The sequence below is a fragment of the Emys orbicularis genome, chromosome 2 (assembly GCF_028017835.1).
Source record: "Emys orbicularis isolate rEmyOrb1 chromosome 2, rEmyOrb1.hap1, whole genome shotgun sequence".
Lineage (NCBI taxonomy): Eukaryota > Metazoa > Chordata > Testudines > Emydidae > Emys > Emys orbicularis.
In genome coordinates this window covers 6,605,462-6,620,935 of record NC_088684.1, presented here as the reverse complement: position 1 = coordinate 6,620,935, position 15,474 = coordinate 6,605,462, and the positions used below count along the sequence as shown (strand labels likewise).

General features: G+C 46.0%; 1 protein-coding gene across 1 annotated transcript in view; it reads left to right on the top strand.

The window, feature by feature from the left end:
* The window catches only part of ADGRB1 (adhesion G protein-coupled receptor B1), a 278,120-nt gene extending 272,122 nt beyond the window's left edge, over positions 1 to 5,998 (top strand). Inside the window, exon 32 of the mRNA XM_065398580.1 lies at positions 5,801 to 5,998. Coding sequence (XP_065254652.1) covers positions 5,801 to 5,998 — 198 coding nt within the window. The remainder of the gene's footprint in view (positions 1 to 5,800) is intronic.
* Positions 5,999 to 15,474: the final 9,476 nt, after the last annotated feature.

The following is a 15,474-nucleotide window of genomic DNA, read 5'->3' as shown; positions in this document are numbered from 1 at the left end:
CGGACTGGAGCTCAGGCTATGAAGCCTAGCCCAGCTCAAGCAAAACTTCAAAGCACTGTCTACATAGCTCTTTTTAGAACGCTAGCTCAGGCTCCACTAGTAAGCTGAGTCTGTCCACCTGGACTGGGAGGCTCGCTTCTGCAGGCTTCAAAACACTGTGTAGATATACATGTAGAGGCCCCAGACTCAGCCCAGAATTCAGCGCCAGGCTCATCCCAAAACCTGGCCTCCTCTTGCCCCAATTTCTGGCCTTTCGCTTATCCCGATATCCAACCCCAAGCTCACTCAAAACCCAGCCCTACTCTCATTCTGAAGCCTGGTCTGGCTCTCGGAGACATATATCTACTGCTTGTGAACTTTCTGCAAGCCTGGGTCAAGTTTTATGTTTGTAACTGTGACGGGCGTGACTCACCACTGCGGCTGTCCCGGGGATTGGCTCTGCTAGCCCGTGCGCCCTCTTCTGGTGATGTCTCGCCACCGTCACTTCTGCTCCTGGACCCGTGTCGTTCTAAGGACCACGGCATCCTCTTCAGGACACAGCCCTCCGGCTGTGCCACACTCTGTGCTCCCCCCTTCCGGGGGAATGTACCGCAGTGCGACGCTCCAGCCACTTTCTCAGTGGCGAGTGGAGGTGAGAGGGGGACCTGCTCCCCCCCACACTACTCCTGGTCCCAGCCCAGGGAACCTGTAGATGGCAGCCATGTGCTGCATCCTCTCCAACCTCTCCATACCTTTCCCTGGGCTGCTTCCCCGCAGACCCAGCACCTTCTCTGCCCTTATCTCAGGGCTTCAGCATGCCAGTTTTAGCAGTCAGCCAGGAGCTCCCTCCCCTGATCCTGCCCAGCACTGCTCTTTCCAAGGGGCTAGCTTTCCTCCTCCTCCTGCAAGGCAACTGGTCCTCCCTCCTTGAGCTCCAGGAAGCAACTGGAGCTGCTATGCCCTGCAGCTCTTTTTATATGGGCCTGCCAGGCCCTGATTGGCTGTTCCTCTGAGCCCTTCTCTGATTGAATGCCTCTTGCGCAGTCTCCCTAAGGCTCTACGAACGAACCCCTTGGAGCCCAGTGTGGGGCAGGCACCCCATCACAGAAACAAATTCTGAAACCAGGCATAAAAGCTTTGCCCAGCTCTAGCCTTGACCCCTAATAGGACCCTGAGGGGGAGGGATAGCTCAGTGGTTTGAGCATTGGTCTGCTAAACCCCAGGTTGTGAGTTCAATCCTGCAGGGGGTCTGGGGTAAAAAGCTGTCTGGGGATTGGTCCTGCTTTGAGCAGGGGGTTGGACTAGATGACCTCCTCAGGTCCCTTCCAACCCTCATCTTCTATGGTTCTTGACAGAGGGTGTTCTTAAGTAGAGCTGAGTAAAAAATTGATTTTTTTGATTCAGTGGCCAAACCAGAAAAATTGGGGGAGGGGGAAAGAATTTGTTTCCGATTGAATGAAAAGTTTTGTTAAACCTGAAATGAGTTTTTATGTATTTATTTTTCATTTGGCTTATTTTTGGGTGGGGGTGGGGAGAGGGGTATCCTTTTTTGTTTAGTTGCTTTTGCAAATAATCTAGCAAAATTTTGAAATGAAACATCATTATGAAACCAAAAGTTGAACTATGTAGCTTAGAAAGTGTTGAAACAGAATGTTTTGTGTTAATTTTGTCTCTTTTTGGCCAAAACTATTCACTGAATTTGACCCAAATTCACAAGCGGTTTTGGTTAACCTGAATCTGTGTATTATGACAAGTGAATAATTCATCTGAAAAATTTCAGCTGTTCCTGAGATGGCTATGCCCTGGCCTCTTGTGGTCTTCTCCAGACATGGCTTGATCCAGTCACTTTGCAACCAGTTCCTCCTGCTCAATCACCAGGAGACTGTTCACTGGTGCTTTCATTGACATATCCCAGAGTGGCAGGAAGAAATGATTGTAAATCACACCTCCAGGCTGCACGGGGCAAGGGTCTGGATGTGGGAATCCTGTTATGGACAAGGTTGAGGAGCTCTGCTTTGTGTCTCTATATCCTCTGCTAGAAATGTGGCTCTCAGCTGAAGGTTTGCACCATCAGAAATGTACCATATGGTTCCGAGGCTCATCAAAGGCTCTTCTGGAGAAACTCCCCTCTCTCCCTTCTCCCCACTGCCAGCCTGAGCTTTCAAAAGGCTTTTCAGATCTTCCCAAAGAACATACTGTTGTAGGTAATTAGTAGTCTAGGCCATGTGTCTGCCTGGCATATCCCAGTGCATGTCAGAGCTAATTCACTCATTTGCTGGCTACCTTTTTTTTTGTTAGCTGGCTTGGTAGCTGGAGATGTTGCTTCAGGGTGGGAAAATTCAGCCAGAACAGAGTGCGCGGTTGTGGGCTGAGCATTCAGGGCTACAAGGCCAGTCTCTGGGTTGAATCTGGAAAATAGAGATTCTGCTCCTAGGAACCCAGTTCTAATCACTGTGAGTCCCTCAGCAGGGGCCCCCCACTCCCAGGCAGGACGTCCCTGCGGCATTACATGTGTAATGCTCTCTGCACTTTTTAAAGGCTTTGATGAAACGATAATTAGCAACGGTTAAAAGGAAAATTAGAGTGTCTTTTACAGGGAACGCTACATAAAGTGTAATAATTGCTACAATAAATTCTGTTATGAAAATTGCAGAGAAACTTAATTAATTCAGTCGTAAAATATCTCTAAGCTGTCCAATGTCCCATATACCATCCATCAGCAACCCCGCACCCCACGTAGCTCATCTGCTACCCACCATCCTGTATACCTTCCATCAGCTACCCTGATACCCATATACCATCCCTGGACTGTCATCAACAACAGACCTTATCATGCACCTTACATGGTTTTCAGAAGTTTGGGGTGCACCCCCTGCCTATTCTCCCCCAACCTATCATACAGCAGGTGCCTTTTTAAAGAGAAGAAGCTGAGTTATCAAGTAGGTGGAGCAAAGGTGCAGTAGCCCAGAGGATTCTGGGTACTAATTCTGGCTGAGCCATTGACTTCCTGTGTAACATTGGGGCATGTAAACTGGATCCAAATATTTTCAGTTGAAGTCAAGGGGGGCCTGCAAGTTCTCAGCACTTAAACTCAGGCCCAGGGTGTCTGAGGTTGGGCACCCATGAAACTGAAGCCCCCGAAATCGGAGGGCACCCTAGAAAATTTGGGCCTTGCGCTGTTAGTGCTTCTGTCAAACACAGCTGTGCAACATAGTGAAAACCAGACAGCTTGCTGGGAACAGGTGCGGCATCACCAAGCTAGGCAGGTAGATGAAATACTAACCAAAACGATGAGGAGAGGGTTCCCATTGCTCCGTCAGAGCCCTGGCTCCTTATTGCTGGTGTGCCTCTTAGTGCTGGCACATCAGGGTTTGCTGCTTGGTATTCTAGACTCCCTTTCCTTCCTTAACGATGGGCCAAGAGCACCAACGCTGCCTACCTTTCTTTGGTTGTGCACAGTCTCCCCAGCCCTGGGATCTGGGCTGCAGTGAGCCTGGTAGGTTATATTACATGCAGTTGAAGAGGAAGCAGCAGTAGAGATGGCTGGGAAATGGACTTTCCGTCCCATGAAACATTTTGAGATTTAAAAAATATTTCAGCCCAAATTGGGGAAAACACCCAACGTTTTACATTGTTTGATGAAAAAAAAAATCTGGAAAAAAACTGTTTTGGGTCAATTGACCTATTTTGTTTCTCTAAAGTTGAAACATTCAGCTTTGATGTCAACCCTTTTTATATTTTTATAAGAAATAAAGTAAATTTAGAAATGAAAATTAATTTAGGAAAAATGAAAAGGCTTTGATTCAAAAGGATTCAATTGCTTTCAAACAAATTTTCATTGAAATCGAAACAATTTCGATTTGGGGGGAGTTGACATGCATGCGGGCTGGCTACCTCTGTCTGGCCACACAAACAGGACAGGAAAGGCAGGCTTCCCCTGGCTGCTCCTCTCCCTGGCCTCTGAAAACCACACTTTAAATGCTGGCTTGCGTCACCTGTTCAGATGACTTGGCTGGGTCTCAGGGTAGTTCCCAGTTCTTCATGTCCCTAGAGCACGTCACACTGATTGGCTTGTTCAGGTTCCGGTGCTCAGAAGACACCCAGCACAGGAATGGCTGGGACCGTTACAAGTCAAGCTTAAAGTATATTGGCAGAACTGAGTTGTTGGGGGCCAGGCCTGGAGTACTGGGGGGTGCTAAAGGTCAAGACTGAGGTTCATTGGCAAAGCTCTTGAGCTTGTGTGGGAGGGCAAGTTTAAAATAACAGGGTCCTGCTGCTGAAGGTGGCCTTAAAGAATAACCAAATCAAAGGAGGTCTTTCCATTGCAAGAAGGGAGGGGAGTTCCCTACTACATTGATGTGTACCCATCCAACCACCTGTGCCCCTTTCTGTGAAGTATCATAGATGTGGACTTGGTTTGCACTGAAATCAGTGGCTTGTGGTACTACAATGTATTGTGAGATCTTGTCTTTGGACTGCTGGTTATACACTGACACGGTGCCTATCAGCTCACCACTGAGCCACATTCACCTAGTTCTTTCCCACTGAGTTCAGGTGCTGTTTGAAGCAGTGCATGGGAGATAAGTTCGAGCATGGCACAATTACATACTAAGGGCCAGGTTCTGATCTCAGTTACACTAGTGCAAGGAAAGCGTAACAACAGATTTCTTCTTCTGTGATGATTAAAGGCTCAATTCTGCAAAACTAAAATCAATAGTAGTTTTTCTACTGACTCCAAATGATGCTTTTGGGGCTTGTTCCACCACTATGTTAGTGCAACTTTATGCCAGTGTGACACCATTGCAATCAATCCATGAATGGCATTTTGAAGTTTCTGCAAACATATTGTGGAATGCTCTAGTATATTTTACAGAGGTTGCCAGGGGTTTCATAATCTGTGGTGTGTTCTCATTCTCATAGATTCATAGACTCTAGGACTGGAAGGGACCTCGAGAGGTCATCGAGTCCAGTCCTCTGCCCTCATGGCAGGACCAAATACTGTCTAGACCATCCCTGATAGACATTTATCTCATGTGTGAATGAAAACACATGCATAGATAATATTTTCAATTGGCGTTCCATGAAGCTTTCCCCCCTTTTCCCTTTTTAACAGGGATGCTTTTCACGCTTTATGAGCCGTACAAAGCACCCAAACATTAGAATAAAATGGGTTCTCCCAGACACAATAGCAGCATGAAGTTCTCTGCAAACCACCTGCCACAGAAAAGGGTTTGGTCTGGAAGAGATGTGGACAAAAAGAAAAGACGAGTCAGTGGAAAAACTACTATTGATTTCAGTTTTGCAGAATTGAGCCTTTAATCATCACAGGTATCATCAGTAAAAGAAGCAATTACATTTATGAGATGTTTATTGGGTGTGGATTTAGTTTTAGATATATAGAGATGGACTGTGGCCCTTTAAATAAAGCTGGTGAAAAAATGATTTTTATGCAAAAAATTCTATGAAAAATAAAACTAAATAATTTTCTTCTAAATTTTCCATGCAAATGTTTGATTTTTTTTGGTGGAAATTCAAATACTGAAAATATTCATCTGAAAACTGAAATATTTTGGTGTTCAGTATTTTGTGGAAAAACTGAAATTTTCCATGGCAAGCAGCCATTTTGCACAAAACAAACTCTTGTTTATTTGAAAAAACTAATTTTCTTTCAAGAAAGAATTGTGATAGAAAATCTTCGCCTTACCCTATCTTTAAAAAAGACAGAAGAAGGAATCTAGTGCGTGATGGGTAGTGTTTGCAGGACTGTCAGTAACTTTCTTTTTTTCCCCCTTTCTCTGTCTTTCTTTCCTTTGCTTTGTAGCAAGAAAAACAGCAGACACCAAACAAGAGACCCTGGGAAGGAATCAGGAAGGTCCACTCGCCACCATCATGGGTTAAAAAGGACATGGAACCTTTACCACAATCTCCCTTAGAACTAAAAACTGTAGAGTGGGAGAAAACAGGTGCCACCATCCCTCTGGTGGGACAAGACATTATTGACCTGCAGACGGAGGTCTGAGCAGAAAGGAAAAAAGGGACTTTTTTTTCTGGAAAAACAAACAAAACAAAATTTTAAAAGCTGATTAAATTCAATTGAAAGCGAGTGAGGAAGAGTGTTTGGTTTCTTTTGAAACCTTTGGTAAAAAGAAGTAACTTTTGTATTGTTCTCAGCAGAGAGGGGGAATATTACTTTATAGAACTTAGTAGCAGTAGGTACAGAACAACGCGATCTTCCCTGGGTAGGCCCAAAGAGGACATGAGCCTGTAAAAGTAAAAGAAGGGGGAATGGGTGGGGAGGGTGGGGAACAAAGTCAACACGACACTTTAGTGGCGAGAGGATGACGAGGAGCCATCGCCAGTATGTTGAGTCTTCCTGCTCTGGAACTGGGAGCAACGAAAGGGCACTGGGAGCAAATATGGTGGCAGAAGGGCCAAGAGGATTGGGGTTGTCTTGGGGGGAACAAGGAGCAGGGATTAATTCAGCGGGAACCCAGCCAGGATGCTGGCTGGCCAAAGGCTCCAGGGGAAAGCTCAGCATTGGCTGGTCTATGATGTCCCATTGCATGGCGGTGGGAGTGAGAGAGACATATCCTGCTCACTTCTGTCCCCCCTGGCCCAGCTTTTTGGAGAAAAAGGGAACTGGAGTTACCAAGCTGTTGCATCCTGTGATCAAGAAGACCACCGCACTCCAATCTGAAAAATTAGGTTCTCAGCCATGAATCTACACAAGCCAGCTCAGAGGATGCTGTTGGGGAGAGGCCAGATATAGTGGTTGCAGCATATGGCTAGCAAGAGTGGCGTGGTGGGTATTTCCCCACGTCCCTCTGCCGAGGACTTCCTGAACTCTCTGAAAAGTGGGACATGCAGAGTGGGAAGAGACCTTCTCTTAAGTCAACAACAAACCCATTCATCTCGTCTCCAGATAGAGACGTTGAAAAACCAACAAAAAGAATGTAGATCATTTCATTGACTGTTAAAAACAAAGAGATAAACTCAACGCGAACCTTGCTTAAAGGTTCACATGGCCTCATTGTCTTTTCCTTTTTTTGTTTTGTTTTGTTTTGAGACTCGACCTATTTCCAGCCACCTCCCCTGGAAGCCACAGTGACCTGCTTATGTACCTGGAGACGTTCAGTATACGGAGAATATTGCCGTAGGACATTGAGACAAACTGATAAATGAGTAACATACACTTGGAAAAAAATCTATTTTTTCTTCTTCTTTTCTTTTCTTCAATAAAAACAGAACTTGAAACCCGAGACCTTTCCTTTCTTTGGCTCTTGTCATTTCAAATATCTTTCCGTAGCTTGGTTCCATGCACATGCGGGGCAAGGATGTCACTTTCCAAACGTTGAGTGGGAGTCCCCTGTGGAAAGATTGGGATGGTGAGGAACACTTAGGCCCTTGTGTGCAGTAGGTTGGAATGTTCTGTTTTATTGTATTCAAGTCACTGGCTGGTTGTTCTCCTTACACTCCACCCTGTCTTCACTACTTCACAGAGCTGGGAAACAGGTTTCTGGTGCTAGTGGAAGGAAAGGAAATGGGTAGAGCTGGACACAAAACGGGGACATTTTTTCATCAAAAATTGTGCATCAATGTATTTTTCATGAAAAATGTTCCTCAATTTTTTCATGAAAAAAGTTCATTAACATTTTTACACACAAAAAAGTCAAACGGTTTTTGCACAAAACATTTTTGTCCCCCCAGAAAGTTGTCCAAATTTTTTCATCTGAACATTTGAAACAAAATAATTTCCATCAGCATTTTTCCATGATCAAATGTTGTTGTTTTATTATGAAAGACTTTAATCAGAAGTCCTCACGTAACATAATTTTCACCAATTCTTTTTCACCACAACATTTGTTTCACCAAAAATTTTCATCTCACTTTTGATCAATTTCCACCAGCTCTAGAAATGGCTATCGCTAAGCACCTAATTGTGAAACATCACATTGAGCCAAAACAGCAGCTAATCTAGATCAGGGTTTGATTTATGTGTGTGTGTGTGTGTGTTTCTTTTTTTAGGAAAAAGCTAAAGACGGGAACAAAATTTAAAACAATCAATGAAATCAAATTGTGCTCCCCCCGCCGACAGCGGTTGCTTGATATGCAAGCATTTTTTAAATTTAATTTCAGGCCACACGGTTTAGTTTTTTTAAAGTATAATGGCATTTATCTTGTCATTAGCTGTATAATATTAAAAATAAAATAAAATTTAAAAAAAATTAGAAAATCCAAATAGTAAAAAAAAAAAATTACTTATAAAAACTGTGATGTAATTGTCAGATTTTAGATTATTCTATGAAACAGGAAAGCACAAAGGCCTCTCATAAATGCCGGGTTGTAGAATATTGTAATTATTATAATTACACATAATGAATTTTAGCATACAAATATCTTTCTACTGTGTTTTAATTCTTTTTTCCCCTTCGCTACCCAACCAATCTCCCCTCCCTCCTTCTTCCAAACCTTTCCCACCTGCTCCTCTCATTCCAGCCAAGCTGCAGGACATTAACAGTGTTATGTAATTACAGAGATAAATGTTTGTTTAATAACTGTTGATATTCTACTTTTTCTGCTGAGTTTCTCTGGTTAATACTGTTTTCTCCTCACCCTTCTCTGCCCCTCCCATTTTCACCTCCCTTATTTCTGTGTTCGTCAGTTTTTTCTGTACAGTTTTCAGAGCACAAATGAATGTGTCTTATTTCTAATAAAAAACGTGTAAACTCTAGTCATGTCTTCTTTTTAAAGGCCCGCTTCCACATCTTGTACTAAGGGCATCTGGCAGATGAGGGTTAGGCATGTACTGATGACCAGCAGAGGTCATCCCAAGGATAAATCCTGCTGTTCTTTCACAGACAAAACTCCCGCTGGGTTCCCAATGTAGTTTAGGATTGTGGAATTTCACCTATAGACAGTAAGGGCCAAAGAGTTTGCTTTGCTCAACCAGTTTAACCACCTCTAGCACCTACCCTCTGTGGGACAATGTCCCATGTTCTCCCACTGATGGCTTCTTCCTAAATATCTTGCAATATGTTGCCTCAACCATGTCTCCTAGGAATAAAAGCCACTGCCCAGTTGCTATTACCATTAAGAGCATTATCCTAGTGTTTAGCTTGAACTTTTCCTTCCTTAACTTTCAGCCATTGTGCCTCATCCTACCATCTTCAAAGACATTGGAAATTTCCATTTTTTCACGCCGAGCGTATGGTCCCCTCAAGGGTCTTTATGAACTAAGGTCACATCAATCCAGCTGGAGTTAGCATGTGGCACAATGGTACTGGCCATTGATAACATCAGTATTCCAATGGCACCGTTATTGGCAGATTGTTGGAAGAGTGCCAGGATGATGGTCCCAAGGTGGCTCAAGTGTGAGACTGTCCATGCTTAAAGGTATAAAGACTGCAGCGCTACAATGGGAAGGCTTAGTGCTGATTCCTTTCTTATTGCCACAGCCCTACCACTGAACCACTGTCTGTCTAGTCACTGAAGGGGCAGCACCGAACAAATGTGGAGAGTGTCCCGTCCGCCACTTGAAGGGGACTAGTTGCCATGCAGGGACCCAACTATGATGGCTTAAGTTAGGGAAGGGGATAAAGACACCAACCCACCTGAGGCAAAAATGGACAGGCTTATTAAGCCCCGGCTTGACAAAGTCTTGGCTGGGATGATTTAGTTGGTGTTGGTCCTGCTTCGAGCAGGGGATTGGACTAGATGACCTCCTGAGGTCTCTTCCAACCCTGATATTCTATGATTCTATGATTTAGTTCCTTGAGTTTGGGGGATTCTCTTCCAATGGGGAAACTTGCTCTATCCCCTCTGACTCCATGGTCCGAAGGCAACTGATAGGGTTTAGGTTTGGAGACGGGTGACGGGCGAGTCAGGCGATTGGGAGCAGCCAAGCTGGAACGAGTCTGAATCAAAGCCCTAGAGATGTGTGACGCTGTATCCTATGGGACAAATGCTAATAGCTAATGACAAATGCTAATAATGTTGGCTGGCTGTTTGGGGGCCTGCCCAGGATGAACTGGAGTCTCAGGCCAGTTCTTAGTACCACTTTCCACCTTCAACTCCCTCCACAAACAAACCAATGCCGACACTAGCCCTTCTCCGTTAACACTAATTATCCCATTCACTGGGATTCTCATCACAGAGGGTGAATAGGCCATGGAGACTAAAACCGTCTCTCGTGCCTACAGTTGCCCTCCAGCACAATGTTGAGGCATATTAGCACCATGAAGAAACCTTCCACTGAAGCCAGCTGTGCTGTATTGATTTTCTAGATAGAGGCCATCTTTCTTGATAGCTACTGGGACACACTTGATAGGAATCCCAACTAAACAGAGGGCCCTATTGTGCTAGGGCTGTACAAACCCATCAGAAGAGGCTGGTCTTGCCCCAACAATTGTATAATCTAAACAAAGAGAAGGTGGGAAAGGGAAACATAGGCAGTCTTGCCTGAGGTACAGAGGAGAGCTTGGAAGAGATTGCAGATCTCCTGAGGCCTTATTTAGTGTCCTATCCACTAGGACATGCTGCCTCCCACTAAGGAGATGAATGAGGGAACATACACTGCGACTCTGGCCAAATGATCCTAAATACTGCCATGAAATTTCAGAAGATCTGTTGCAGGTTCTTACTCTGAAGAGGAATCGGAAACACTTCTTCGGGTCCTGCGAAATCTTGTGGTCAGCATTACTCACTGGAAATGGGTAGGGGGACCACAGCCTGAGTTGTAGTAAAGACTAAGCTCCGGCTTTTGTCTGTTTAGCTGTGCAATGCTTCAGAGGCAGAAGTGCTCTTTCTGGAGTGATTATGGTGAGGGTGACAGCTAAGTATGAAGAGAGCGCTGCAGGGCCTGAGTCTTGGAAGTGGCCAGCCACTAGCGAATGGAGGCCAAACAAGGATCATTAGAAGAAGGTCAGTTTAATAGCTTTGATTAAACCCCAGGCTGATGGCACGGTTAACCACGATGGGAACAAAATGCTAGGGAATTCTCTACCTCAGCCCCTTTATCTTAGAGATCCAGACATGTAAGGGCAGGAGTGTATGCTGCAGCTTGGTACGTGAGTGTCAGGTTAAGTGGGGAAGAGATGGGGGAAATGTACATACTGAAGGGACCAGAAGAAGCTGTAATTTACACAGCTTAGACTCACTTGTGCATTTGGGCCAGGGATTTTACTGCCCATCTCTTTCTGTCTTCTACAAACTCCCCTATGCAATTTGCTGTATAGCGGAGGTGGGGAGAGTTCTGATCACAGTTATTTTTGAGTGGAGGAGGCTGGGAGTGTTTCTCACTGCCCCTCATGTCCCCAAAAGGAGGAGGGGATGGAAGAGCACGTTCCATTGGTGGGAGTTTTCTATTGCTCTCTGGTCAAACACAGAAAAAGCAAATCACTTGTGAAATAAGCACTCAAATGTGGGGCCAGGAACTCATGTGCGCGCGGGTGAACATACACACTTTAGACTAACACGGGCTCCAGAAAACACCTTAAACTTGAAGGTGTCTTCCTAAAATTGAGAAGAACATCAACTCCAAGGGAGGTGCAGTGTCCAGGTAATGCCCAGTTAAAACAGACCATCTTTGCACTGGCTTTCATAATTGGCTGGCCACATGAATGATCAGTCAACAGCACAGTATCCTGTTGGAAAGGAAACTCTGGGAAATCTCTCATCGCCGGACGAGAGCAGACCTATTGGCTCCATTTGGAATAATGTCTTTGTTATGCTATAAGAAGAAAACGTTGTACGTTTAAACGGCAAACGACAGGCAGAAGGGCTAAACCCAGCATCACCATGACAGGGGTATCCAGGGCTGGGTTAAACTGGGCAGGAGTCATGGAAAAAAGCAATACCAAATAAATGATCGATTGTTGAACAGAGGCATGTGATTTACTCTTCTCTGTGTAACCCAGGCCCACCTGAACTTTGCGAGACTGAGATCCACTTCGCAGTGGCCATACTTAATATGCATATATGCATAGTATTTTTGATCCAGACTCTGTGTATTCAGTCATACTAATGCTTAATGACAGAATGTATTCCATCAATAGGGTTCAGAGCACTTTATATCAGTCTCATTTTACTGATGGGGAAATTAAGGCCCAGAGAAGGGATTTGCCTAATGTCTAATAGCAGGTGAGTGACAGAGCTGGAGATAGAACCCAGGCGTCCTGGAGGCCACTGGACCATGCTGCAAGGTATAATGGTTGTTTATCCTATTTTTCTTGATAGGCACATTTGGAGTGAGTAATTGATCGAGTTCATTAGCAACCAAACCTGCAACTGATCCGCTTCATTCTCTTCTTCCAGTTCATTTCAAGGCATAGGTGGCTGCAGGCTTAATTAAGGGCTTGCAAACTGGGGTGTGAATCTACCCCGCCCCAGCCTGCCACACACTAACTCTGTGTGGACCTTGCTCCTGTTTCCAAGTGGGGTAGTTCAAAGCACATGGTGGGACTTCTAGTGAACGGCACCAGGGTCCACAGTGCATGGCAGGCTAGGGTGACGTAGATTTACACCCCAGATTGCTGCAAACCCAGGATATGTCTACACTGCCATCAAACACCCTTGCTGGTCCGTGTCGGTTGATTTGGGCTGGTGGAGATCAGACCATGGGGCCAATAAATTGCAGTATAGACGTTTGGGCTGGAGCCCACATTCTGGGTCCCTCACCACTCATGGGATCCCAGAGCCTGGTTCTAGCCCACTTCTAAACATCAGCACTGCAGTTTGATAGCCCTGCAGCCCGAGCCCCACAAGCCCGGGCCAGCCGACACCGCCAGCTGCAGGTGTTTTATTGCAGTGTAGACGTATCCTTAGCGTTCCCCTAGACAAGCTCTAAGACTCCATGGACCACTTTTGGGCTTCACTATGGAGCCTCCTCCCACCCGCCACTGGCTTAACAGGTTTATAATTAAAATCTGAACTGTAGCCTCAGAGCCTGGGCCAGTATTCTCTGAAGTCATTGGGTGTCTCTCTGTATATCAGTGTGTTTGAGGGCACCCTGCTCTTTTTCCCAGCTGAAGCTCTGGCCTTGTAAAACCACAACAAAGGATCAGAGTTGGGTTCAGGTGGAGGTTCTGGCTAACCGACTCGGGCTGGTTCTTGCTCTGGGTAAAGAGCTTCGTCTATTTGGGCCGGCCCTTCAACTGCCGACATTAGTCCGAACCGTGCGGTATGGACCAAATTCTGACTTTGTCTGCTCTGGTGGGAACCCGGAGTAATTCCGCCCGAGTCACTGGAGTGCTGCCAGATTGACACTGCCAAAGCCCAGGTTAGCCCTGTGTAGGGTGACCAGACAGCAAATGTGAAAAATCGGGATGGGGGTGAGGGGTAATAGGAGCCTATATAAGAAAAAGACCCCAAAATCGGGACTGTCCCTATAAAATCGGGACATCTGGTCACCCTAGCCCTGTGCATTTTGCTGGTAAGTAACACTGTGAAATTGACAAGGCCAAGATCCCTCAGACTTTATCAGCTCACTCCTGCCCCAAAGCAGGGGAAAGGCCCGTGGATCTCCCATAGTGCCTTTTAGACTGGGTTGCTGGTGCAAAAGGTTAAATCAGGGCAGCTGGGCCAACCGATTTCAATCATGTGGATAAGGGAGGCTGTTCATTAACAATCATTCATTTTACTCTCCTGGCCAGGTCATTTCTCTTTGGATTCAGCAAGTGAGGCGTTAACTTCTGAGCATTTAGCTTCCAGTCTTGAATATATGCTGCGGAGAACCTGGCTGTGGCAAGTACTAATCAGAGGAGGGAGAAAGGAGAGCCCCGATCCTGGCCTGGCTCATTTTCCCTCCTTTGAGCGTCCCTGGAAGAAGTCAGCCCCTCCCCCAGGAAGCCGACCTTGCAGCTTGGCTAGACAAATAGAAAAGCCTTCAAAGTGGTTCTCAACAGATAGCCCGGAGAGGGGTCTTAGAGTTCCACCCTGAGCTCCAGCCCAGGTACCGACTGCGCTCAGACCTGCTTTCGTTCAGAGCCTTCCAGGGAACGTCTGTGCATTGGCCCGCTAAACCCAGGGTTGTGAGTTCAATCCTTGAAGAGGCCACTTAGGGATCTGGGGCAAAATCAGTATTTGGTCCTACTAGTGAAGGCAGGGGGTTGGACTCGATGACCTTTCAAGGTCCCTTCCAGTTCTAGGAAATAGGATATCTCCTATAATTTATTTATTTATAATCCTTGAGGGGCCCATTTAGGGATCTGGGGCAAAAATTGGTCCTGCTAGTGAAGGCAGAGGACTGGACTCCATGACCTTTCAAGGTCCCTTCCAGTTCTATGAGATAGGTATATCTCCATATTACAAGGGTCCAAGCTTCCCTCACGCTGAAGCACTGCTGTGTTAACCTAGCTTTTCATACCACAGCTGTGATGTTTAAAGACAAGATACTCAGGAGTAATTCTCTGGCCCGTGCTATACGGGAGGTCAGACTACATGATCATAATGACTCATTTTAGCCTCAAAATCTACACATCCTTACGAGGGTAAAATGCTCAGGGACAAAAACTGAGCAGTCTATGACTGTACAGTTTGGCAGATAAATGCCAAACCTCCTCATTAGCATGGCAAGTATCACGAGGAGGGTAGCTGTTAACATCTGATGGCCCTTCAGTGGCCCATGGGCAATGAATTGGGTTGGCTTGGCTCATTTCCTAACCACCTTGTGCTAACCCCAGCCCAGCGCCTGAGGACTGAGTGGACCAGGGAGGCGGAACTGCCTGCTCTAATCCCAGAGGAGAATGCAGAGAGGGTGGCGTTGGGATGCTTGCACTGCAAATCTGCCCTGTAGGTACACAGAGGATTATAGTCTCTAGGGCAATTAACCTGGCATTTTTGACTATCACCAAATTCAGCAATGTTATTATAAGCAGGGTCTGAATGAGCTCGCCCCTGACATCTAGTGACACAAGGAGCAGACTGTATTTGCATAGACACACCCTCTCTGCCTGGTTGTTCAGCCGACAGAGCTGCTTTGCCAAAGTGATCAGTTTGGGCTAGTGTTGGGTTACAAATCGCTACAGTTCGGATTTTATAAACCTGTTAAGCCAGTGGCGGGTGGGAGGAGGCTCCATAGTGAAGCCCAAAAGTGGTCCGTGGAGTCTTAGGGCTTGTCTAGGGGAACACTAAGGATACGTCTACACTGCAACAAACACCTGCAGCTGGCAGGTGTCGGCTGGCCCGGGCTTGTGGGGCTCGGGCTGCAGGGCTATCAAACTGCAGTGTTGAGGTTTGGAAGCGGGCTAGAACCAGGCTCGGGGACCCCATGAGTGGTGAGGGGCCCAGCATGTGGGCTCCAGCCCAAGCTTCTACACTGCAATTTTATTGGCCCTACGGCCTGATCTCCACCAGCCCAAATCAACCGACACGGACCAGCGCAGATGCTTGATGGCAGTGTAGACATATCCTTTGCCTAAAGAGTAATTGAAGCCATTGAATTCTTCCCTGCCCGAGTGTTTAAAGAGCTGGTTGGACTCAACGGTGAGTCTTTGTTTC